This window comes from Poecilia mexicana, unplaced genomic scaffold (assembly GCF_051168715.1).
Source record: "Poecilia mexicana isolate PSO_F unplaced genomic scaffold, ASM5116871v1 scaffold_6, whole genome shotgun sequence".
NCBI classification, from domain to species: domain Eukaryota; kingdom Metazoa; phylum Chordata; class Actinopteri; order Cyprinodontiformes; family Poeciliidae; genus Poecilia; species Poecilia mexicana.
Genome location: NW_028263375.1, coordinates 19,627,667 through 19,654,218, shown reverse-complemented (window position 1 = coordinate 19,654,218; position 26,552 = coordinate 19,627,667). Strand labels below are relative to the sequence as shown.

Sequence of the window (26,552 nt, the reverse complement as noted above, 5' to 3'; positions counted from 1 at the left end):
GCCGTCTGTGTGTGCAGCCTGCCAACGCCTACATCACGCTGGTAAATCATTCCTGGAGCTCGATGGGAAACTTCGGAGCTTCCCTGCTCGGTCCGGAAAAATAATTAAGTGCATGTAGACAAGCACATTCTCGAGATGTAAATTTGTGTTTGTACACGCTGATCTCTCTAGGCGTCTCCCTTTCACCCCGGGGAGCCCTGATGTTCCCTTATCAGAAACAGGAAATGGTTACACAACACTGGGGGAAGCGACCTTTCTGTGCCGGACCGCCTTCTTCTATGACTGTGTGTACATTGTTGTGTACGGCTGACATTTTGTGTGTTTATAAGTGTATGTGCAGAGGAGGAGATAACCAGAGGATGAAGAATGATCACAAAACTCTGTGCTGCATTCCTGAACCTGGAGCTCTAGGCTTCCCTGGAACTCCAAAATTAGCCTGCTGCTGCTGCAATGGAAAATATTCTCCTAATCATTAGGAAACAGCCACAGATCCAGAGCGTTAACCCTAAAAGTTCTATGCAGTCAACCAAAAGCCACCACTGTGTGTCTTTAAACAGTTTTCCAGTGTTTCATTTTATTTTTTGCTTATTAAAATACATACATTTAAAGTGTAGCAATTCAAAATCCTACCAAGAGAAAGACTTTACAAACGTGCGAGGCAATTCAGATGAAAACTCTTCAAAAAACAACAACAAAATGAGTGGGTAGGAAAGCAGCGCAATAGCATACCAGAGATAAAGTGCATCAAAACCGGCACGGCGATAAACAGGAATCCACCATTGTTCCAGGGAATGACGGTATGAGAGGAACTGCCGTGGGCAGTCCCAGCATGAAAGGAATTCAGTGGATGCAGGCCAGGAATGAGTAGGATAAATCAGCATAATTGTTAGTTTCTCCTTTCCCTTTTTCTTGCTCCTTCTGGAAATTTCCACTCCACATGTTTGTCAGAGGCATCAGCGGGAAGGCTGCAGCGGTAAACTCACGGCACAGCAAACAAAGAGCAGAGCACTTGGCCCGCGCTCATGAGGAGGTTTGAGTTATGAGGTGCTGATGGGGTGGACCAGGGTCCCGGGTTAGCTTAGCTGTCCAGCCTCAGCTTCTGTTGACACTACCTAGTAACGCTTTAAACAAACTATTTATATCCCATGTAGGACAAATGCATAGACGGGGTGGGTTAGGATGCTTAAAAGGCCCCTAGATAGATTTCAAAAGCAGGAAGGTATGCGCCATGAATGGACTGTATAAGCATTACATCCAAAGTATTTAGGGCACTTCACTCATTCAACAGGGCAGCTACATTTTTAAGAGCTACTGCTGCTGGACAACACTTAAGATGTGATATTTTTGTCACTTTTACACTCATCTCTTAGAACCCCAGGACCTTAGAGTTGCAGTAGGATTTAAGATGACTACCCGAACATAAGACCAGCATTTTACCACCATAAAGCATGTTTCTCATTTACATGAAATAATAATAAAAAAAACAAAAAAAACTAAAGCTCTCCTGCTTTGCGTGCCTGCATACATATAACTGTGTGATTGTGTGGTACAAGGCCTGTTCAAGCCAGTGAAAGACTGTGTGATGAAGCAGAAAGAGGAGAAGAAGAAGAGCAAGAGGCAAGCAATGCAGCGAGATCACGTCATGGTGGAAACATTTGGCAATGGCTCACATAAACACACACACACACATCATATGGTGCTCGTACATGCACACACAGGCCTGTTTTATTCTCCAGTTTTCAGGGAAAGAAGGAGCGAAGGAGCAAATGATGACATCAAGCTTATCATGTGAGAGCAATGAGACTGATGAAGGGTTGGGGGTGGAGGGGCAGAATCTCTGAACCCTGTTGCATAAAACTAGGATCACCACCCCCGTAAACCGACGTTACATGATTGCATGTTTCAGTGTGTGTGTGTGTGTGTGCGTGCATCTGCAGGTTTATTGGGATGTGTTTGTGAGGCAACAATTAAAAAGAAAAAAGGAGCTCAGTGAATACCTGCAGACTGAGTGCAGAAAGCAGCATTATGTCACTCTTCAGCTCCAATGCGCCTCAGAGCCTGTAACACTTCTCAGAGCAGCCAGGTGATGTCATAGGTATTTTGTAGCTCATATACTTTGACCTTTGTGGGCCCTTGTTACGGATAGGGGTGGGGCTGGGGCTGATGTGTATGTGTGTGTGCGTGCGAGCGTGTACGTGTGTGTGTGTGTGTGTGTGTGTGTGTGTGTGTGTGTGTGTGTGTGTGTGTGTGTGTGTGTTTGTATATCTAGAGGCCAGGGTGAGAGCATCGAGGCCACTGGCGCCAGATGTGATGACCGCAGGAGTCTGGGCCTAAAAATAGAGCTCTGTTCTCAGCACCATGAAACAGAGGAGAGGAAGAAGGAAGAGGAGGAGGAGGAGAAGGGGATGAGAGGTGGAAGACAAGAGGGGTGGAGGAGGAGAGGACAGAGAGATGGGAAAAGTGCACCAGATCATTGAGAATAATGTGTCAGATCTCCCAGAGGATGGTGAGCTCACCTCCTAATGGCACCATTGGCTCCTTCTCTATGAAATCATTGATCTGTGGAGCTCCCCTCAGTGTAACAGAGAGGGTTCAGATGGAAGAGAAAGCAAAGTGGTGACGGGTGCGTGGGGGGGCACAAGGAGGTCCAGAAGTTAAGTCTGTGAAACAGAAGGTATGAAGAAATAGATCTGAGGAACACAATAATGAGTTTGAATCCTCTCATCAGGACTGTGGCTAAATATGTCTAGAGGAAATTTAAATCCAACTCTGCAGGGGTGCATGCAGGCCTGGAAGAAATCCTGCAGGAATGAGGAACAATAACACACTTCTCCGTGCTTCAGTGTCTACAGAAGAAACCTCGTCTCATTAAACAGGATCTCTGGCCATACTCTGAATGCACATGAAAGTAGCCAGATGAACGCTTTTGTGAAACGTGCACACATTCAAAGATGTAAAGAGGAGTATTACCTCATCTCCTCGACGGCTCTCGTTTGTGCTTTTCCTTAATCCGACACATGTATTCTCAAACATTGCCTCATCCGCGTGCACACGCACCACTTCATATGCACATATTCATGGTGAAAAGTGCAAGATACACATGCGTACACACACAGGGACACAAAAAGACCTCCTTATGCGACTCCCTGGAATGTCTCTGTGAACGGCTTCATTGTGAGTTTCTGCCTCCTATGATTACCTCACCTCTTCAGCTTCTCTCAGATGCGCACACACACACACAGGAACACACACACACAGATGCAAAGATACACAAACAGGACACCACCCAGTTGTACACCAGAGCGGTGACATGACATGTAACAGAACTGACCTTTGTACATCCGTCTGTGAAGTCACACCTTAGGCTGATGTCATTGAAGCCCCACACAGCACAGCCCTGATGTGTGTTTTTGAGTTAAACAACCTTTCATCTCCAAATAGCTCTCAGCAGTAGGTCAGTGTCCTGTGGTAGTTTGTACACTTTTGACAAGATCTGTCTGCCTGATGGGAGACCAATACGCTGCAAAATCAATAAATACATACACTTTTATATAATTAAATATAAAAATATATTATAAAGTAATACAGGCTGCACAGTGGCTCAGTTGGTAGCGCCGTTGCCTTGCAGCAAGGGCATTGGATAATGTTTTTTTTTTCAGCTACTATTCCAAAACACATTTAAAAAGTCTACACACCCCTGTTACAATGCTAGACTTTTTCTTACATAAAACCGAGAAAGTGTTTCTCATTGTAGACATATGTCCTACACAATTCAAGAGAAAGCAAAGCTTTCTGCACGTTCCTGGTTGCATAAGCGTGCACACCCTAAAATCAATACTACGCCGAACCACTTCTTCAGGAGTGAATTCTATGCGTCGACCAGAAATTCCTGAAACTCGTTCAGTATAACTGTCAGACTCTCAGTTTCCATGCAGCCGTTTCATGAATCATAGACAAAAGTAAACTTTTTCAACGTTAGTGTTGCTCAATATCGGGCCTTTGAAGTAGTGTGTTAGCAAACACCCCAACCGCTGTTCTCAAAGTCATGCAGAACAGAACAATAACCGCTGTTATTGGACGAGACCTCATGTATGTTTATATTATACGATTGTTTTTTATTTTTGTTTTTTTTTTCACAAGAAAATTTATGCTTTGGGCTGTAAACTGTGGTATACAGGGAAAAAACATGCATAGATCCTAATCACAAATCAGGATTGGTAAAAGGAAGAATTATAAAAGCAAAACATAAAAAGTTGTCTTATTAAAGTAAAATAGCAAGAGAGGAACAGGAGGATTTAAGTGATTCAACATTACTGCATCTCCTCTGCTCAGATTGGTCGGGCTTACTGCACTTTCAAGTTGCAGTTTTTCAAATTAAAAGCTAGTCATCGTTAGCGTTTGCTAATATTCTAGTAAAAATAGGAAAACTCTTACATTTCAGATAACGGCAGCTATGTTTTCCTCTGTGTAGGCCACTGATACTTTTATTACTCTGCTAAACTGGTTGCGTTTTTCACTGACAGCAGAAACGGTTCTCCATGCGGATGTTGATACAAAACCCGCTTTTGCTCTTCGGATTTTTGACCCCGTGATGCGACGCTGTGGTAATCACATTAAAAAAGCCCTGACAGATGGTGAAGGGAAGGATTAGAACAATCTTGCACATCTGCACCGCCGCCCACAAACTCTTACACCTTCATTTCCTGCTAAATGACAAATCTGAATCTTTACATTGCTCTGCATTTCTTTGATTTTTAATTGAATTGCTAAAAAAAAACAACAGTATGCACAGTGCTTTAAATGTATTGTTATTTTTATCATCACCTCTCCTTGTTTTAGGACTCTTTGTTTACTTCATCCGCTGAAACTAGAACACGACATCCGAATGCCGACATCAAAATGCTTCACATTGGCCGGACGCATGTCGTCGCTACACAGTTGGTGTTCTTTAACGCACCACCAGGCTCTGCACAGTGCGGCAGCGTGCAGTGGGAAACATACAAACTTTAGACCCACTTGGGAGGCAGCTGGCCCAAACAAAGTGGAGCTCTCCCCCTTCAGACACACACACGCACACACACCCCCACACACAAAACCCTAAAAAAAAAAAAAGAAGCAAAACTCATCAGCCTGAGGTCCTTGTGGGTGAGATCACTACTGTGGTAAAAATACAGCTGTCCTGGGAGAGACATGTTTCTCACCAACACTTTCACACAATCAATAAAGTGCTCAAACAAACACTTAACCCTCGAGCACACTTGGATTTACAAGCACACTGTAACATTTTCCAACTGTCACCACGACCACATCCTGAGCAAATACATATTTCAAACTAATTACACAGCGAGAGTCAAGTCAGACTCGGGATTATTTATCTTTAACAAAAAACCAAAACAAAACAAAACAAAAACCCCAAAGAGATAATCTGGGATAAGGTCACATAGCGTCATCCTCGCTTGGGAAGCGGTATGTCATTTTAAACAGTTGTAATGATGATTATTTATATGGGTATTTTATGAATGGAAACAGACTCAGTAAGACGTCACTGATTCCATTGGGTTTGATGTGTAACAAATACACATGCTTGGGTTCATCTGCCATCTCTTGGTTTCTGAAATGTATCCTCCTCATAAATAGTGAGCCTCAAATCAATAAATAAACAGATTCATGATATACAATAACGTAACCTAGTTGGAAAATGAACTAATCTACTGTATGTAAGCAGTAAATATAAATAAAGAAAAACTTATGACAGAAAGGGTTAACCACCCAAAGCTATAAGTCTAATAAAATTTCTCCTAATGGTGTTGTTTAATCATTTGTCATTTTAATTTTCCTTTAAACCGACACATAAGCTGTGTGTCAGTGAGTAATGAGTGCATGTGAAGTTAATGATAAACCAATCAGTTATGAACCAATCAGAGGAAATATCAGTGCCATAAATCACAAGCTGAGCGGTGAGGACAAACAAAGAAGGGGTCAGGAAGAACAAAGTGTAAGCTGGAGCTGCAGCGACACTTTTTCTCCATTTTGCCATGTATTTTGCCGTATTAGTGTATCATCTTGCAAACTAAAGGCGGGGTTTGAATTTCAGAAGAAAATCTATCTATTATTTGCAAGAACAAAAACTGAAAACTGTCAGGATTTGTTTGGTATGGAGACTATAGTTTAGTGCAGACTTAATTTTTGAGAAGCACAAAAACATCAGCTGGTGACCATAACTGCACCGTTTCAGCTTGCGTGGGCCTGACTAGTGACCACCCAGTATTTAAAGATAAAATTACTATTAAAACTGTATTTATTTATTCACATTTTAGCTTTCTAAAATTTTGCCTCTCAGATGCTTTTCTGCAGATACAGCAAGCAGAAAAATGCAGAAAAAGTAAAACAGAGCTAGAGAGCACCTTATGTTCAATGTAGCTGGACCAGGCAGACATTTAAAAATGTCATCACTACATGCAGCAACAACTAGTTAGTGAAGGATAAACACAAGTTAAGATTAAATGTCTATAGATTAACACATTTTAGATAGAATCTATTCTGATTTTTTTGTAATAAAAACTCTTGGTATGTTATTTTGGTATTAAGGCTCTTGAACTAAAAGAAAACAAAATACATGTTTTTTAGTCATCAAGCAATAAAGTCTTCAAAAATATTTTGTAAGTGGTTCCATTACCTATTCCTGGCGTTCACAACCCTGCCGCATCCTGACACATAAACATTACTGCAGCACTTTTTCCACGTGACGTTACAAAGCAACCTTGTATGTTACAATCTCGTTATTTTTTTTTTTCCTTTCTCCTCCAAAGCACTCGCACGCAAACCTACACATTTTGTATGCACAGACACTGGCTGACAGCTCCACTGACCCCAATAATACAAGCACCCAAACAAGAGCCAACGCTATTGGCTGGGATTTTTTTTTTTTTTTCTTGGGGACTATTTTCTGCCTTTGTTGTCGTGGAAACAGCAGAGAAGCGGCAGCAGAAATAAAAAAGGTGTGACTCTTTTTTTTTTCTTCCAGAAGTAGAAAAAAAAAAGCAAGGATAAGCAGTGGAGATAATGAGGAGGATGTGTGAGTTGCTGACAGGACAACTTTATACATATTTATATATAGGATTGGAGCATTCCTCCCCACGGTCACGAAAAGCAGAGAATACTTTGGAAGCCTGGGGTTCTTTGAGGCAATCCTCAGCAATCATCAATGACTCATGAAAAAAAAGCACTAATCTCCCAGCAGAAGGAGCAAATTGAGAGGATGAAGAGAATAGGGATGAGGAAACCAGAGCAGAGATTTACCGAAGCAGTATGTTTCTGCCCATCTCATTTCATATCCTCCTGGCAGAGGCAGATTACACTCTCCTTTCTGCACTGGCACATTTGGGACAAATTCATAAGCCTCGGGTAGTGAATGTGTGTGTGACGCTGTCCCTTAAAAGGCCGCAGCCAACACAATTAGGGGGATATTAAGTCAGAAAGCTTATTAAAGCTAATTATGAGGAGCCTTCTGCGATTAGTGGATACTATGACAGCATACTAACTGCTTCTAGTCAGACCAGAGGATTGAAATAAGCTTTCAAATTCCTGCAGTGATGCTGGGTGAGGAGACGGCTCCAGCGAAGCTTAAACATCAAAACACATCAGACAGGCTTTGCGTTACAAGGTTATGCTGCTTTACTTCTTCTTCTTCTTTCCTATCTCAAGGAAAACCTGCAAACTTTACACCAGTGAGGCAGAATTTTATATATATATATATATATATATATATATATATATATATATATATATATATAAAAACAGGAACAACTGGCATAATGTGACATCTGCTGGCTGAACTGAGCAATGACAATGCTGCACCTGTTCAACAGGAGATGTGTGCACAAACATGAAGATTTATCTGGACAATAAAAGCTTCTTTTCTTTCGCTCACCTCACCATCATCCCACTCATTCAGCATACAACACCCACAAACAGCAACAGCGCAGATGGTCTTGTTTACCGGTGAGCAGGGAGACTTTGTGGAAGGTACCCTCCAACTTTCCCATGAGGATGTGCACAAAGCCGTCTTTGGACAGGTGCCCTGCCTCTTTGGAGCTCTGGTCGTAAACCACCACTTCCTGCTTCCTGCCCAGCTCCACCTGCACGGAGAATAAATAACACACAAGAGCTTCATTACTCATTGCTGGAATGGAAAATATGATAATGATCCAACAAGGAAGTTGGAGCCTGCAAATATGACGGCAATTCTAACCTTTTTCTTTTAGTGCAACAAGGAACTTAGAAGCAGATTCACTGATCTGAAATGCTAAAGTTTTAGGAATATTCCATGACAGTAAATGACGATAAAATATTATGTGAAGTCATTCCTTTACAAATATCAATGAACTTTATTGTAAATATTTGAGATAGACTGACATCAAAGAAGCAGATGATTGCAAAATGGAAGGATGGCTTTGAAAATAAAAATCAGCCAAGTGTGTAGTGGGACAAACTATGACTTTTGTTCATTTTCGGAGAGTGGCAAGACGAAAGTCATTGAAGAAAGAAAGCAAGAAGTCCTGTTTCCAGATGGTCACAACCAACACAGCAAGCATGTGAAAAATGTGTTCTTGGTCAGACGAGACCAAAACTAAACTCTTTTATGTTTGTGTGTAAAACTTGATGCACACCAGACATGGTCATTGGGAAACATGGAGGTAGTAGCATCATGCTGTGGGGATGCATTTCTTTAGCAGGGACAGAGAAGCTGGTTAGAGTTAAAAGGAAGTTAGGTGGAGCTAAACAGAGAGGAAAAACTTGAAGAAAAACTGTTAGAAGTTAAAAAAGACATGAGTCTAAGAGAGAGGCTCACTTTCCAGTCAGACAACAACCCTAAACCCACAGCCAGAGGTGCAAAAAACATGGCTTAGATCAAAGTATATCCATGTGTTAGAAAGGCCAAGTCAAAGTCCCATAAACCCAACAGAGAATTGATATTAACAGATGCTTTTCCTCCAATCTGGATGAGTCCAAGGTGTTGGGCAGGAAAGAACAGACCAAATTTGTAATTCTTTGCTAGAAGCACATGCAATAAGACCACCTACAGCTGTGACAGAAGGAAAATATGCTTTTACAAAATATTGATTCAGATGCACCGAACATGCAAGAAAACAACACTGTTCAGATTTTATGCGTCAAAGGATGTTTAACATAATTTATCCTTTTTGTTTTTTCACATCCATATTCTTCTTTGCATTGACCTAGCACATCCAATGCAGGGTGTATAAATACTTGCATGGTAATGCAAATGAGTCTTTGGTGTAACTGAACAAAAAAACCTCATAAAGCATGACTTGGTAACAGACAGTGGCTTGAGGGAGTTACGAAGATAAAAACAGGGTTATAAATAAAGCATTACATCTAAGAAAGTCACATCTCTAAACTGCTGAGGTTATTTCTTGTTATGTTGGATCAAATCAGTAAATAATAGTTATTAAAAACAGCTGTGTGATGGAGAGTTTGGGAATGGAGTGCATCCGCTGCTGATGTCGTATTTTTAAAGGGACGAGAGGACGGGCGTGCGGTCTGAAATGTCTCTCTGTGTTCGTGAGGAAAAGATGGCAGGGAGGATGCTGATGAGCACGTGCATGTGACTGCACACAATCCAGCCCCGGCTCTGTTGTTGCTCCCCCCCACCCATGTTGTCAGGCAGGCTTTGGTCACATGACTGTGAGGCAGCGCCTACTGCAGCTATGAATCACTGCATCATCGAACCACCGCTGGACAGGAAGGAGGACAGAACACTGCAAGCTTAACGGAGGAAGGGATGGAGAGGGCACGGATGCAGGAGGAGCACAGCAGAGGTGATGGAGATGAGACACATGTGAGGCAAGAATGACAAAGTGGAACGCCGCAATAGGAAAACAAAAGGATTCGTGGCCATCATCTTTTAAGCACAACTGCACATTTTCCCAACCTGTCATGTGCTTGCTTGTGCTAAAAGGCGTTCTGGTGATGTGCTCCTCAGTGTGCATGAATACATGATGGGCAGTCACAGCAGAGACGTTTGGAAGACAGCCAGGTAGCTGATTCATACAAAATAATGTTGATCTGTACAGTTCAGTAAGAAAATATTCTCCATCCTCAACCAAAATCTGATCCACAAACACTAATGCTGACATGACAACATACAATACAGTTCAACTGAGATCTGAAATCTCTTTTACAAAAAGCGAAGTTGTCAGCCATAGTAAACATTTCATTTGAAAATTGTTTAAATTGGCACTAAAACAAAATGTAGACCAAAAGTTTGAATTTTGTTTATTATATTTCTCCAGAACAAGACACTGTGGATCTTTACTAGATTGGAGATTAGAAATTGGCCACAACATGCACAGGAAAAAGAAACAAAAAAAAAAAACAAAAAAAAAAACACCACCGGTGATGCCATTTAGAGAGGCTATATATTACAACAGACAAGTAAATTGACAGAGAAATAAATATAATCTTTCACATTTATCATGACCTGTGCTTCATTCCTTATCTACCTTTGTGCACACATTTAATCATTTTTCTACTAACAAGTTCATCTTTGCAGGACTGTTTTTCTTTATTTTATCCTCTATTCACTTTACTAAGCTCAGGTAAATTTGGCTAATAATCCTAATGCGATCAGATCTATTTTGGGCATCTGATCTCTATGCCTGAGGATTAGAGGTCTTTAACTGTACATACATGTGAAGTGCAATTGAAAACACACGTATACACACATGCGTCTTCTCTTGCTATGAGATCTTGTTTACTAGTTTGACTTGTCTTCATTTTAAGGAAGTAAATATTTTAAGTGCAACTTAAAAAACAAAACAAAACAAAACAAAAACCCTGAACAAACTTATGAAATATTTCCCCCAAAATTTGAAGATAAAACCAGAATTAGAGGAAATCCGTTCACTCCTTTCAGACACATCTTATATGTGTGAGCTTTCACCAAAAATAGACAACATATCTGTTGGCGCATCCTATGAAGCTCCTATTTCAGTGTCTGTCTGACAGTACAGATGGCCGGCTGTGACGCATGCTCTCCGTCTTCCTACAATGACATTGAAAAGCTACACATCCTGCTAAGTGTGGTATGGAAACCAGCGTCCTGAGAAAGGGGTAGAATGTTGACTGCAGCAAAGTTACTGATCCCTCGTTCCTCTGCAGTGCTACAGCATCACTGCGAATCACAATGCTGGCCCAACCTGCACAGAACTGACGCATGCCCTCTGCAGAGACTGTAAACAAGGAATGCCTAAGCAAGACAGGGGAAACAACAACAAAGAAAGGGAAGCAATGGCAGGAAGGGGACCTGAAGGAATGCTGCATGCATAGAGAAAGAAGTGCAGAAAGGACAAAAAGTTAAGTTAGCACACAGGATGCTAGGTTCCTGCAGCATCCAGGCTTCATGTAAAAGGAAATGGAGGCTGGCATCACAGCAGGCATAAATAAGGAGTGGTCACAGGGGAGAGGTTTTTCATCTGTTTTTTACAGAGGAAGAGGGTAAAAAAAAAAGAAGGCAAATTAAAGAAGTGGGAACTGGCCCTGCTTTATGAATGAGCATGAGGGAAAAAAAACAAAAAACAAAAAAACAGGGTTTGAGGCAAGCCTAAAGTCAAGGTTTGGCCTTACTGTCAAAGCTCCTCAGTAGGGACAGTCTGTACACGCAAACATCATAAAACATGGATGACAGGAAACAAAAAAAAAATCCAGAGTGGAAGAAATGTAGCATCAGAGTAAGAGATTGTGCAAGAAAGGGAAACATGATTTCCCTCCCTGACTTCAGCAGTGCTACTGACCAGAGACAAGGTCAGAACAGGAGGATGTGTGTGCGTGTTTGTGTGTGTGTGTGTGAGAGAGAGAGAGAGTGAGTAAGAGAGAGAGAAAGAGAGAGAATGAGAGGGAGGGGAAGAGAAGGAGCTGGTGTGGTACACAATATCAGCACAAACAGTCTAAAAATGGCTCAACATTCCTGATGCACTGGAAAATAAGATGTCTGCAGCAAGATCGCTCTTCATGCCCCTGACTGGGTCAAATATCAAGACAAAGCCTTTGATAAATCCATTTATCCAGTCTTTACACTTCCATGTTTCTGCACATTGACTTTACAATGCAATTGAAGCTTATGGCACAAAAAGTAGTTACAAAATTGGGCTGGGAAATATAATCTGAACCTAATCCTTATGCTTGTTGAGGGGGTCACGGGATGTGATTGTAGATCTTAAGAAGGAAAGTGACTGTGTTCCCCAGAGTGGGGACACATATCCCTCTGACACCTCTTTTGGCACGAAAGGTGCCAGATAATGCTTTACTGGCTGTTCATTCCTTGAATAACAAGCAAGAACTGTATCTGTTTTCTCAGCGTAAGGTCAAGCTGATTCCCAGGGAAGACTGAACTCCTCAGGGGCTGCACCTCGTCACCTCAGAGTGAGATGGTCAAGGGTGAGATGGTCAAGGCAAAGTTGTAAGGAGTAGGGTGTCTAGTTTGAGATCTCAGAGTATTATTTTTGCAGGTCTTATGGTCATATTTGCAACTTCAGGCCAATAGGAGTGTGTGAAATAAAGAGATCTCAGAAGCCTTAAGAGCAAAGTCTTTTGGCTTTTAGGGTGCCTCCTGAACGAGTTCTTCTGGGAGTCTCTCCAGGCACATCGAACTGGTTGGAGACCCTGGGGCAGACCAAAGATTTGCTGGAGGGGTTACATTTATGTCTCTTTATTCATGGAGACATCGGGGGGTGAATCAGAATGAGCTGTAGAACGTTGCAGAAGAATTTCGAGGATTCCTTTCTGTACCTTTTACCTAATTAGAAATAATGGATGGATAAATAGAAGAATCTGCTGTAACCAAAATTACAGACTTTACAGATTGTTTAGCAATTGCCTTGCCACCCACCCCAGCAATCACCTAAATCAGCACCGTTGTTTATGTAAATTATTTCTTCACTGGAAAATATCAGTACCAACCAACATTTGGGTTCATAAATTGCAATCTGATCTGAACCAAACACAAGTATATATCATTCTGACACAACATCTCATATAAACAGCCCAGTTAATCAGCAGGATGTGATTTCTCCTTGCATTGCACCTACAGGTTTACGACCCTGTCACACATCCTGCTATGTGCACCTCAAGCCCGTGACCAGCACTGACAGCTGGCACCTTCATATTTCATTTGGAGTGATAAAACCAATCTACTTCTATAATAACCAGGACTAACTGTGCGAAGAAGGACTGAAATGGATATCTAAAGACATACAACAGAGCCAAGAAACTGGAGTAAGTCAATTAATCAGATTTAATTTAAGGAATGAGGAAGGACGGTCCTGGATTGAAAGTCATAAAAAGCACAGCATTCGATTGTGTACACGTTAGGAGTATGTGCTTGTTCCTGAAAAGAATGACAAGATGTGTCACGCTCTACTGAGCTGGACAGCTGCCGACGTGCTTAGTGACGTCTCTTACATGCTGAAAATGAAATTGTGGCATTCTGAAATAAATTTATTTTGTGTGCTGATATGCAAAAAATAAAATAGTAGTCTTGCTTTAGGGCGTCATCTTGTGATGTTTGTGTTAATGTTAAACAGAGGAGTTGCTAAATCAAACAAGCCAGCGTATGACCTCATCAAAGCAAACATGCAACACATCTGGTTCTGCAGTAAAAAAAGAAAAAATATATATTGTCAGATATAGAGTCTTTAATAAGGTCAGAGGAAATGTGAATGAAACTTTCAGAAAATTTCCCAATGCTTGCCCTCTGGGTGATCTGAGGGAAAAAAAAAATCCACAATATGAGTCAGAGACAAAAAGTTCTCAGTTCTGCTGAATGACACACAAAAGACTCATGTGTTGTCCTTCATTCTGAAACTCTCTACTGTGGTTACAGGAAGGGTTTGTGTGTGCAGAACAATGTAATTATGGCAAATGTTTGGTGTTTTCCATTTATTAGTGTCTTGTTCTGTTTAAATAGTAGCTAGTAGTAAAAAGAAAGTCTCACTTTAGTTTTCCTTTTGATAATTCTCAATTCTCCAAATTACCCTCGGACTTCCCACTATGTGTCACAGTTGCCTCCCTTCCCATTTGGGGGGAGGATAAACACAACATATGGTGTGTGTCATCAGTGGAAACGATGGTAATCTTCCTCTTTGTATAAATGCATTACCTGGTCACATGTTATTTCTAAATGTTTAGCAGAGCACTTAGTCATTCCAGCAACTAGAAGCCCAGACAAGATCCCGACGGTATGGAACCCTCCTGCAGACATATGTCAGGGTAATAACAAGTCTTACTATCTGAATATGAGTTTGTTGTCATTAAGGGTTACCAGTCACAACCTTTTACCGGCAAACATACACAGAAATGGACTCAGTGTGCTGAAGTTCAAAAGAAAAGTGAAAACAACTTTAAGCACAAAGCAGGGAATCTCTCCTCCCTCTAAAAACTTTAACCTCCGGTCAAAGTTAAAGTAATCCACTACATACAGCATTACTTCTCTGAGAACAACTGTTAAAGAAGAAGGCCTTATTTTGCCATTGTTTTCCATTTATCCAAGATACAGTGGGTTACTGGTTTGCAGGAAGACTCAGACATCCACCTCTACCTACAAGATCTAGCTCCTTCTGTGGTATCTGGAGGTTTCCCCTGTATATATGTACATATTTCTCCAGAACTTCTGATCAGGAAACATCCTGAATACCTTGCAGAGGAGCACAGCCTCTACTGACTGACCTGCGAGTGAACTCATCAGAAACCCTGCGTCAAAGATCAGAAACAGTTTCATTATCAGTAAATCTGGGTGAATCTTTATATTTCTTTCCTCTAATTGAACTAAAGCATTATTCCAGCTCTCATTCAAGAATCTTTCGGTGTGTGTATCATAAATGAATAAGTACTACTATTTTTGTTCATCTATAAAAAAAAAAAAAAAAACAGACGATTCAATACAAATCTTGAATTTGAATTTTGCATTTAAAGAACTATTTTGGGATTGATAGTTTAGCCTACTGATGGTCTGTAGGCGAAACCATCACATAATTTGTATCAACAACAAAAAAGCTGAATAATAATAATTTTTTAGGCTATCTCTAAAAGAAAGTGGGACTATTTTATTGTTCAACACTAAAAGTGAACTAATTTGTCACTACAGATAGGTCCACTGGATTCACTCTCCCACTTCGACACATCAGAACTGCAGGGGAAGTGAAAACCTCTGGTCCATCTGCCAGACTGGCTGGCCGGCTGCCCCATCACAGCAGCAGAGATTATCTAGGCTTAAGGCAAGGAACCAGTCGCCTGGCCTCCAGCCTGCTGGAGCAAACCAGAGGAAGCCCCAACCTGCAAACCCTGTGGCATCCCGCTCTACCTGCAGAGGTCCTCAACAACATTACCTATAGTCTCCAGCTGTCTCTGTCCTATATTAATCGAGGGATTTACTTAAGAGGGCATGTAGAGATATGATGTGACAGGTAGAAAAAAAACAGGACAAAATATGAATAGCTGCGTTGGTCAAACATATTCCTTCAGTTCAGTTAACTTAAGAATCAAGAGCATCTGTGAAAGAGGGTGAGCGCAGCACCTTAGGGGAAGCAGGCTATTAGTTCTCAATGGGATGTGAGGCGAGAGGCGGCCAGGCAGGAGGCGGAGGCTGCTGCCCATCCTTGAATACAGTCAATGCAGGTCTCCTGCTTCCTGCATTCACTTCCTGAACAAAGAGCCACAATGGTGTCCTTTGCTGTCTTGGGTGGCTGAGGCCGCTCCTGGCAATGCTCGGAGGGTAAGCGAGGATCGTGTGTGTGTGTGTGTGTGTGTGTGTGTGTGTGTGTGTGTGTGTGTGTGTGTGTGCGTGTGTTTGTGTGCAAGGAGTTAGCTGGCTCCAACGCCACACAGCTAGCCTGCACGTGCCCAACCTGTGGCCTGCCACTGGACAAACAAAGAGATGATGTCATGCTCAGCCAATAACAAAAGAGTGTGGGTCTGTCAGTCCCGCCCTTCTCACCCGGCTGGTTCCAGCCTTATCCAGCTTTAGCATTAATCACAAGCCTTATCCTCTTTACTGGGGGTGGGGTGGTGGGGAATGGGTAATAACAAACCAGCCATGGGGCAACTGTAGACAGGGAGAGGAAACAAGCTGTAAAGGAATGGGTCAGTGTTGAGAGGCCGTAGGCTATAGCTGAAAGAGACAGGCAGAGCTGTCATGCGACTGAAAGTGAGAGAAAGGAAGAAGCATGGCTCCGTGGGGTGCCACAGTGTGACATCTGCCGAGCACACGGCCTCACACAGAGATGAACCCAGCAGACTCGAGCTGGCAACAGAGAAATGAAACTTAAACTGACTGAATTCAAAACATATCCGACGTCATACCTCTGCAGCTGCAGACAGTTTAACTCCTTCGGGGCTGGCTCTTTGTTGTTGCTTTCCCATGCATACTGCAGCTAGACATACGTATTCGCAAGCCAAAGTAGCAAAATTATCAGAGAAGAATCTGTTGGCGGAGATGAGTCAAACCCTCTGAGCTGCAGGATTTTCCGTCTGCCCTTCAGGGCAAAGACAAACCCTAATTGAGGCTGAAGCAGAACACAAGCAGCTGCAGAACCTCCAACCATTCTGGGTGAAATAACATAAAAGATCTCGACTGTCTTCAAGTGAAGATTCTCTATTGATTTTTCTTCATCTGTACATTTTGATGCCGCTGAGATTTTACACAGGACCTCTGATATGTTGCATAAACTCATAGTGGGTATGGCTATCTTAGAAATTTGGGACTTTGAGAGACTCATTGAACTTTTTTCTGAGATGGAGTAAATATGAAAATAAATAACTTGAGTTACTTTCGAAAAAATTTAATTCATGGTGGATATTTTTCCTGACAAAACTGCACATGCAACCTTGAACACATCTTGCTAAAGTTTGGATAAATATTTCTTAAGAAGTTGCAGAATAACCCACACTCCTTTTGACACCATCAGCAAGGCCAGGCTGATTGGGAGTGACAGGGAAGGTTAAAACAATTAACATTTCCACTAATGCTGTCTGACTATTTGACCTTTACTCATTTAAATAGTCGAGCGTTCAAGCTGTGAATCAGACACAAGTCTGCCACAAATCTATGACACAAAGACACAATCTATGGACCGTGTCATGATTATGTTTTACACAACCAAAGACAAATCTTTCTGATCTGCTCCTGGCAACACCAGTGTAACACGACACAAACAACAACTGGACTTTATGTCATTCTGCGCCACACCTCCTAGCCTAGTTTACATCACCTGTTTAAACTATTGGGTGTAACGAGCTTAAATAGCTAAAAATAACACAAGGAACCAGGAAGAACACATTCTGAATTTGCCTTCAGCAGCTTGTTATCATGTTCACTTACTCATGTAAAGCTGCAGTGAGATCCCTGCAAACACAAATGATACGGAGAGACCAAACAAGTTTCCCAACCCTCCCCGCCAAGACTTCCCCTCTCAAGCATCCTTGAGAGGGGCAGAGACTAAAAATACAAGAGTAGGCACACCACAGGTGGACAAGCCATGGAAAAAATAAACCTTTCATATTCAGAGGAAGAAGTCATGGAAAACAAGAGGATTTGATTTCAGGGACACCAATAAGCAATAAACATACAATAAGCCCATCTGCCAAATATGGCGTTCCCACCAGCCCCCAACCCCAGGATGTGATGCAGGCTTGCAGAGAGGACTCAGATCCCGAACCCTACTTTGATTCAAAAAGCCGGCAGAGCCTCTTTTCAGTAATTCTAGTTTAGCAACATTTCAAGAACTTCTAATTTAAGAAACCTTGCAGTTAGAGCAGATGCATATATTTGATGACAAGCACATCTTGACCTACAAACAGCACATTCCCCCTGCATGCTCTCTGCTTCTGTATATTTGAACTACATTGTTTTCAACATTGTTTATGTCCTAAAACTGGTTGCTACAACAAAAAAACAGAAAAAATCCAGTTGACATTGAATTCTCCAGGTCAATAAACTGTTAAAGTTAGCTTTGCATAGTGATTCCACAAAATAGATGTTTTAATGCATAAGTGGGGATTGTAATTTCTTAATTTTTTTTCACAGAAAAAGAATGTGCTGAAAGTTTCTTTAAGTTTTCATGTGTTATAGTCCTTTGAAGAAAAAATAACATTAATCAAAAATTTAAGAAAGACAAAAAAAACCCTGAAATTTGGTATCTGCCTGGAAAAGGTTGATTGGTACATCTCTAAATTTGATTAAATTATAGTGGTTTAAATGAGACAAACATATTAGACTCACATATTACTGTGTTGAAATTTGACATTTTGTTTTACTTCTCAGTTATTAATAACTTTATAGGAAGTAAAAATGAGAAAACATTCCCCTTTAGTAAAAAACAACACAGAGATATGTCAGCAGCACTATGTAGCTTCTCTAAATTGAGCAGGAAGCAGAGGGAAACCACATTTCTGGATCCATCCACCAGCATCTTTAAATTTCAGCTGCCTCGCCCTCATCTACATGCTTGAACTTGCCATGAATATCGTCAACTCATTTGCCAAGAAGGTTCCTGATCTGTGGCATCAGCTGCTGTGCAGCTTTAACTCACCTTCACTTTGCCATTGGGCTGCAGCAGCTCAGTGACGGAGACCTTGTCCTGCTGCAGTCGCCTCTTCACCAGCTTGGAGTAGCAGACATTGACCGCACCTTGCACGTGTGACGCGTTGTACTCAGAAAAGGTCCTGCTGTCGATCACCAGCAGGCGCCCCGTTCCTCTCTGAATGAGGCTCGCCAGGCGCTTGATGTCCATGGCGCTCCGCTTGTTGGGAGCTTTCTCCCCTGCCATGATGTAAGGAAGGGCTGAGTGGTTGTGAAGGGTAAGAAAGAAAGAATAAGAGGAAGAGGGGTAGGCTAAAGGGGGGAGATGGAGGAAAAGATGGGGAAAGGGAGAGATCAGTGGAGAGGGGCTACCACCGGAGCGAGCGCCAAGAGATCCATGGTGCCTACGAAACAGAAGATAAAGATAAAATGTAATAAACATTAGTAATAAGTGTTTATTCTGGAGGAATTACTGATGAACAGTCACAGTTAAATGAAGCTAATCACCTGAGAATCATAAAAATTGCAGGTCAGTCCTCGTTTTGAACAGCTCCAAAGTGACAATGATGTCTCTTTTATGCATACATCTCAATGCCCATGGGGAAATTATAAACTATTTTTATAGACTTTGTATCATCTTTTATTAGCACACTTTCAGCCTCTCACTTATAAAAATAACCACAATGCTAAACATGAACACAAGTTATTTAAAGACTTAACAGCCAACAGGATCACTTTTCAGTGCCGGGATATGAAGGAACATCTTGCTTCAAAATAATAAAAGAAAGAAGCCACAACCTTAATTTAGACTTTCACAACAATGAAACACAGGTGTGTGTTTATGTGTGTGTGAGAGTTTGGTGGCTGTTGATCCCAGATCTCCTCAGCAGCAGCTCATGAAACAGGAAACTGAGAGTGTGAGTTAAATAAAGCCGGGGGAATTCAGAGAGCAGGTCTGGACACAGGCAAACGACCTGAGTGACATCCTCTGATAGTGTGTGTGTGCGTGTGTGTCAGACAAACATCCATAAACTTGATGAACTGCCTCCTCCTATCCATCACGTCCAATCACTCCAAACTCCTCTCCCCTCACTTCCACCATCACACTCACCAATTTAACATGAGACATGCAATCATTGATCATGTTTGCATTTGTGTGATTAACAGCGTGGAAACTAGTCTATGCTTTAGGGTCATGAGGAAACCAAAGTGCAATTTGTTTAGGTCAATAGTGGGATGAGAAAAACACTTCACACTTAGGATGATGTCTCCAGTCAACCAATGGTGGTGCGACAAGCGAGAGGCTCAGAATGTGAATGGTGCCGCGTTGTTTTATTTATCTACACGCACATGGTGTGATGAAAAATTGATGAGCTCAGTTTCATTTACCCCAAAGCCTAAATGGGGCTTTAAAAGAGAGAGTGGAGGAGACAAAGTTGTAGAAACAGATAAGGAATGGTAAGAAGATAAACACAAGCTCCTCGTTATTTAACTGAGGACTTTAGGAAAAAAATAACTTTACGTCATGCTTTTAGTGATAGAAGGAGACACAACTGGGAAGTGAGGAAGGAAAAGAAAAAACAAAGCAAATGGTTATGCCTTCTAATTGGCTACAACATATGAAGACATTCAGACAAACCTGCTCTGCAACCTTTAACATCTATTCAGGAGAAAAGAGAAAGGAAAGATGCTACGGACTGAGAACGATCTCTAACAACCTCAGCATGCGTGAAAAAGTGAAAAATTAGTTAAAGAGAAAACAGGAGAGTCTGAGTTAAAATATACTGAAAATAAAATAATTCAAAACCCCACATGCTGTTACCTTAATGTACAATGCTTGATAAAACATTCATAGCCTTATACAAATGTGAAGTTTGTTCACATTTTCATTCATCCTTTATCCTAAAATAAAATTCAGTGCAACCAATCACTCAGAAATCCCCTAACATGAAACCCACCAGAAAGGACAGCGGTAAAGTCGTGTGTAAAAAAGGGTTATAAATAGGTTATAATGCTATAAAACAAGACGTAAAGCTTTAAATATTTCACAGAGCACTGTACAAGCTGCGATCCAAACAACTGTAAATATACCCACCCCATTTCTGTTCACCCAAGCTGCCAAGTTGGACAAAGAGAGGCTTAATCAGAGAAGCAGCCAGGATGCCATTGGTAGCGATGAGCTGCTGAGAGCTACACCTCAGGTGCTTAAAGGACAATGATTAGCTGTGCAAAACAGCCTGGTCTTTGATGAAGAAGAACAAAGCCAGAGCAATGTGAAGGATATACGAACTACAAACATGAGACCAAAAGTTTTTGCACATAAAACCTAGACATTCCTCAACATCTGTCTTAAAAAGGTTTTGCACATGAGCTGGCCAAACACAACCAATATAAACCTGCATTCTGGAAAAAATTAAGACACCACTGCAAAATTACCAGTTCTCCAATTTTACTCTTTACAGGTATATTTTGAGTTAAATGCACATTGTTCTTTAATTCTATGAGCTACTGATAATATGTCTCCAAAATTCAGTGGAAATATTTAGTATTTATTTGCAGAAAATGAGAAATTGTCAAAATAACGAAAAAGATGGTGCGCTTTCAGATCTCAAATAATGCAAAGAATACAAGTTCATATGCATTCAGAAACAGCAATACTAATGTTTTAACTCAGGAAGAGTTCAGAAATCAGTATTTAGTGGAATAACCATGAAGGTTTCAACGGGGTTCAGTGCAGTCTCTTATTTTTTTTCCAGAGCTGTAAGTTAATGGACCTGCCAACTCATAGCAGAGGCAGAAATCAGGAAGAAAAGATGGTGCTGGGTAGGGCACACCCAAGACAAACAGCCAGCAAATATCACAGGCAGTGGAAACCCCATGGCAAGTAAAAGAGAGGAGGTCCAAGAAACATCTGGAGACGAGACTTCAAAAATATCAGCTACACCAGGAGCCAACTAGAACTTCTATCTAGCTGATGTTCCATCAAATAGATGTGCATCAAATCTACCTTTGGTGGCCCGTTTCCTGGTGGGGTGGAGAGCTCAGGGCAAAAATGATAAAAATACAATTTGTAGTGGGCACCTGAAAACATACCATAACAATGGTGAAACAGTGTTGTGGCAGCACCATGCTGGGGATTTTCCTCTTGGGTTTTTTGGCGGAAGGATAGGGCAATGCACCCGGGGAGTCTTAGAAGCAAAAGACGAGCAGCTGAGGTTCAGTTTTCAGTAGGAAAAACCCTATGCATCCATCCAGAGCTCCAATGTAATTATGTGGATTAAAACATCTTGATGTGTTAGAACTGCAGTGAAAATTACATCTACAAGAACAGCTCAACACCAATGCACACAATCCTTTTCATATTTTAATTTAAAGGGAAAAAAACTGTGATAACCATGTATGACATTGCTTTCATTTAACCATTAAACTTTGTGCTGGTCTAGCACATAAAAACCCAAGGTGAAGAAATATGGAAAAAGTTCAGATATAAATGCCTTTCCAAGGAACTGTGACACGTCATGATTGTGGCTACAGTTATCTGTCTGATGTGACAATGGACGTTACTTAATGACAAAATAATTATCTGCCATTAAGGTTTATGTCTGGGACCGAATGATGGTCATACATGAACGTGTTGCAGCTGCCTGGCAAAATGCCAGACTCTAGAGAAAATAGACACGACAAGACGACATGTAGACGGTTACGCTGCATGGGAAACACAACACAACTATTTGTGTATCAGCTTCAGAACAGTACATGATACTAACATATATAATAATACACTGAAATGTCTATATTAGCTGAAGGTAAAAAAAAAAGACAAAATTCAAAACAACAACTGCTGAATCAATGTGAATCTTAGGCAATGCACCAAATTTGTTTTAATTTTAATGTAAAGCAAATAGTGTGCATTCAAAAGCCTTGCTGCAACGCCAACATCTATCAGACACAGCTCCTGCACCTTACAGCCATCACCTGTTATATTCATACCTTCTGTAGCAGGCAGACCTTCAGCCGAGCAGCTAACAGCACAGCTCCCTAGGGTGGGAATCTCTTTTCCCTGTTTTTCAGTCTCCCTGCTGCTGAGGACAGCATCTGACTCTGCATATGTCTAATGGCGACTGCTCTCCCTCCCACCCAGACTCTTGTCCATTTTTTCTTCTCAGAATCCCTCCTTCCTTTTCTATCACTCTTTCTTCTTCTTCCTGTGCAGTGAACGGCGGTAGGGAGGGGGAGGAGTGTGCAGGGTTTTTTTTTTTTTTAATATGTGTGATAGTTAGAGACTGGAAGCACTGCATCTTTCTAGACAATTGTCCCGCATGCAGAGTCAAACAGAAGCAAAAGGAAGAGATTGCTTGAAGAACACAGACAGGGAGGGAAAACGGGACAACAAGGGAGGGATCACAATCCTCATCATGCTGACTCAACCTAACAACCCTCAACTGTGTTTCTCTCTTTTATGTTTGTGGGCTCTAAAATAAAGAAATATTAATATTATTCTCACAACACTGTAGCCTGGAGTTTGCTCTGAGGCTGTGGCTGAACAGGAGAAAACAAGGGAGGAGGAAAAGCAGCTAGACAGACATTGCAGATTTTGCCGTTCACATAGAAACAGCCAAACTGGGATGATGGAAGCGCAGGGAGAGCGGTGCTGGTCGGATGATCCTGCTGCTGATGCTGGGTAAGATTACAGAAATGGTGAAAACAAACAACCAAAAAAGTTTAAAAAAAAGAGAGAGATGAAGATGATTTTTAGAGCTATATTTTAGTTCCACGTCGTATTAGGAAATCAAATGATTACAACACTGTGGAAATTGTGCCAAATTCACATTATCCTCTCTGTCTTATACGTCACTGCTTTGCTTCTAGCAGTCTCTGCGACCTTTAGTCCCTTTGGCGCTGTCATTTGTGTGAGGTGTGGTCAGCTACTGCAGTGACACCTCATCAAGCGAGCTCAGTAGAGTATGAATCTTAAACTACATGAAAAATCACTCAATATCTACTGAAATCAATCCGAAGGGTCAGTTCTTTACCTTCCCAAAAGAACAATTCCTTCACACACAGAGAAATAAATATGAGGGACTTTCATCTGCTTAAGGATTAAAGATTTACTAAAAATCAACACAAAGGTTGATCAACAATTCAAGTAAGACAAAGATTAATGAAAGAATGTCATGTATTATAATTAAACCTAATATCTACTCAAAATGATTAAAGTGAGCAAAGAACCAAACAATAAACATAAGGTGCTATATAAAGAACTTTGCTTTCTTGTCACATTTTACATTTTTATGTTTCTATGAAATTTCAGAATACAATATTCACAATATTGTCTAATTTAAAAACATCACAAGTTTGTCAGTATCTCAGAGGCTAAAGGGAAAGTGCCTTATGGTCTAATATTGATATGAAGGAAAACATTGTACATATTAAATGATCAATACTTAGAAATATGGATATTCATCAATTAATTCAGAATTTTCTGAATATGAACAGACAACACTTTCAGACAAAACTATTTGAGCACAGAATCAACAAAATCTTATGTCCTTCCTCCAGGAATAAGAGTTTACTTCGACTCTGTCGATGGTTTTATTTAAAGCGGAGCTGCAGAAACGCTATTTTTTTAGCTCAAAGTTTAAATCTGAAAAATATAATACCCAAAACAGATATAGCGTTCTGAACTCTATATTGTGATATTAGCAGACCTAAAACAGGAAAAGATTAGATTGATATTCTGTGATTTAAAAAAAGTTCCTCGTTTTCTACAGATAGATAAAGTTATTATTAGAGACATTTGGAGGTTTTAATTCCTCCAGATTTTTGGTAAAAACAGCCCTGAACAATATTGTTATGAGCCTGACCCAAATCTGCTCATGGCTGCAGGCCAGTAATACACAAAAACCATCTGAGGGCATTTCTACATAAACAAGAAACTAACACCATCATCCTGTTACATTCATACAAAACTCTGTTTTAAGGTAGACTCCATAGAAAATCAATTTTTAGACATTTTAATATTGTTATGAGGAGTATTCCTGCACATTTCCCAGTTAAAACTTCCATATTTCTCCAGAATATTTTGATTCTTTCTCATTTTAATAACATTCTGAACATCTAAGGACTAAGTATTTCCCTAGTTTAGAGATGCTCAAGTTTTCTTTTGATTGTTTAGAGTGAAAAGCAGTTATTTCACAGTTTTTTATTTATTTTATTTTTGCTTCTGGGAAAGCTCAGGATGACTCGTTAAAGTTAGATATGAAATCTGGACAGGAATATTTTACGCTAAAGATTCTTTCGAGATCATTTTGTGATCTTTGGTACCTTAAATCTGTTCTTCATAACTTATAAATATTTGTCAAGTGTTATTGTGATTTTTATGAATGTAGATTTTTTTTTAATCTTCCAGACAGGATAAAGTGTGGAAACTTTTTTTTGTCTTTTATACACAACTTCCTTTTCTACCAAACCTGGAAAACCATAAAAGCAAATGTTATGTTTTTCCAGACTTTTCCCAAGACTGTGAAGGAACTTTTAGGTTTGTTTGAAACTTTCAAACAAATGTTGTCATATGTTGTCATGTTATGGCAACAGTTGAAAGGCATGACCAACGAGGTGCCTGTTTTTGGTTAACATTATCCTCTCTGTAGCCAAAATACTCCCACACAACCAACAGTGCTGTTCTTTGTGTGATATATTACTTATTATTGTTTTTTTCTCCAAACTTCACTCATTGTAAAATGTGGAAACAAAGGATTATGTCACTCGAGATGGATTTGTGAAAAAAGTTGTTTTTCAACCAAAATCCCAATATATTAGGTGTCTTGAATATGCCTTGCCAATGCATATTAGAGTTATTTAACCCAATATCTATGCATAATCAACAGAAACAATCTACATATATGTAGTCGCAGAGTGTGGTGGGTTCAGGGATGACCGAAGACATTTAGTTACCTGAAGAGATAATAAGGAAATAGAAAAACTTCCTCCACGTTTCTCTTCTTGTAAGATCAAATAAAATCATCAGATGGCTTTACAGCGGCTCTCTTTACAACCAGCAATAAAAACTGATTACAGAAATACACTGTGTGAAACACATAAATAGAAAACTGGATGAGAAAGTAAGCTAATATCTGCCTAGTTGACGTAGGAACTTACAGGCGGGTTGGTTAAACAAAACCCATGACTCGAGCATGTTGGACCGGCTCAATAAAGTCATATCAGAAATGATGAAGCGAGGCAAACACAAAAGGAGCAACTGGAGGCCAACCAGAGGTGATGTAATACTATCCAGGTTATTCATTAACTCCCAGCATACGTCATCTGTGTCCAAAGCCTTGGTTCTGCTGATAAAAGCCCACACTCGTAGAGTCGCACAATGACAGACCTGACTTGTTTGTTTAGACTGCAAACAATGACATCATGAGAGCATTTCATGGCCTCCAGGCTCTGTCATGGAGTCAAATCTGTGTTAACAAGCTGTTTCTCTTTTGAGAGAATGTAGGCCTATCATTTACACTTTGAAAAGAGTAACTATAACAACGCACGGTGCACCTATTCAGCCCACCAACACTGACCTGCTTGCTGCTGTGCATGCATCGATAAGAGTAAAGACATTGCTAAATTACTGCAGTTTTTGCAATAATTTCACATTTTTTGAGAGTAAGTTTATTGCAACACAACATGCTTGCAAGAAAGATCGATTTAATCTAGAGTTTCATTAAAACGTGTAGCAGTGTTTTTGCAATACTGAATTAATGCTCGCAAAATGTACTAATCTGTTATAATCTCTCTTTGAAACTCAAGGCCTGTTTTGAGTTATGAAAAAATAGGGAGAGAAAGGAGTGAAAAACTTTCATAAAGCCAAATTTAAGTTAATAAAAATATAAAAAAAACATTAATCTGTCATACGGTATCATCAATTTCTGTACAGAAAACAATTTTATCTTTACACCCA

The 26,552-nt window shown here is 40.5% G+C and overlaps 1 protein-coding gene across 2 annotated transcripts in view; it reads right to left on the bottom strand.

The window, feature by feature from the left end:
- dusp8a (dual specificity phosphatase 8a) overlaps positions 1–26,552 on the bottom strand; it is a 49,989-nt gene that overhangs the window by 20,978 nt on the left and 2,459 nt on the right. For both annotated transcript variants that reach the window (XM_014985298.2, XM_014985296.2), the window contains exons 2-3: positions 18,606–18,999; positions 8,000–8,138 (exon numbers count right to left, since the gene is read on the bottom strand). In XM_014985298.2, coding sequence (XP_014840784.2) covers positions 8,000–8,138; positions 18,606–18,842 — 376 coding nt within the window. In that variant the 5' untranslated portion in view covers positions 18,843–18,999. The remainder of the gene's footprint in view (positions 1–7,999; positions 8,139–18,605; positions 19,000–26,552) is intronic.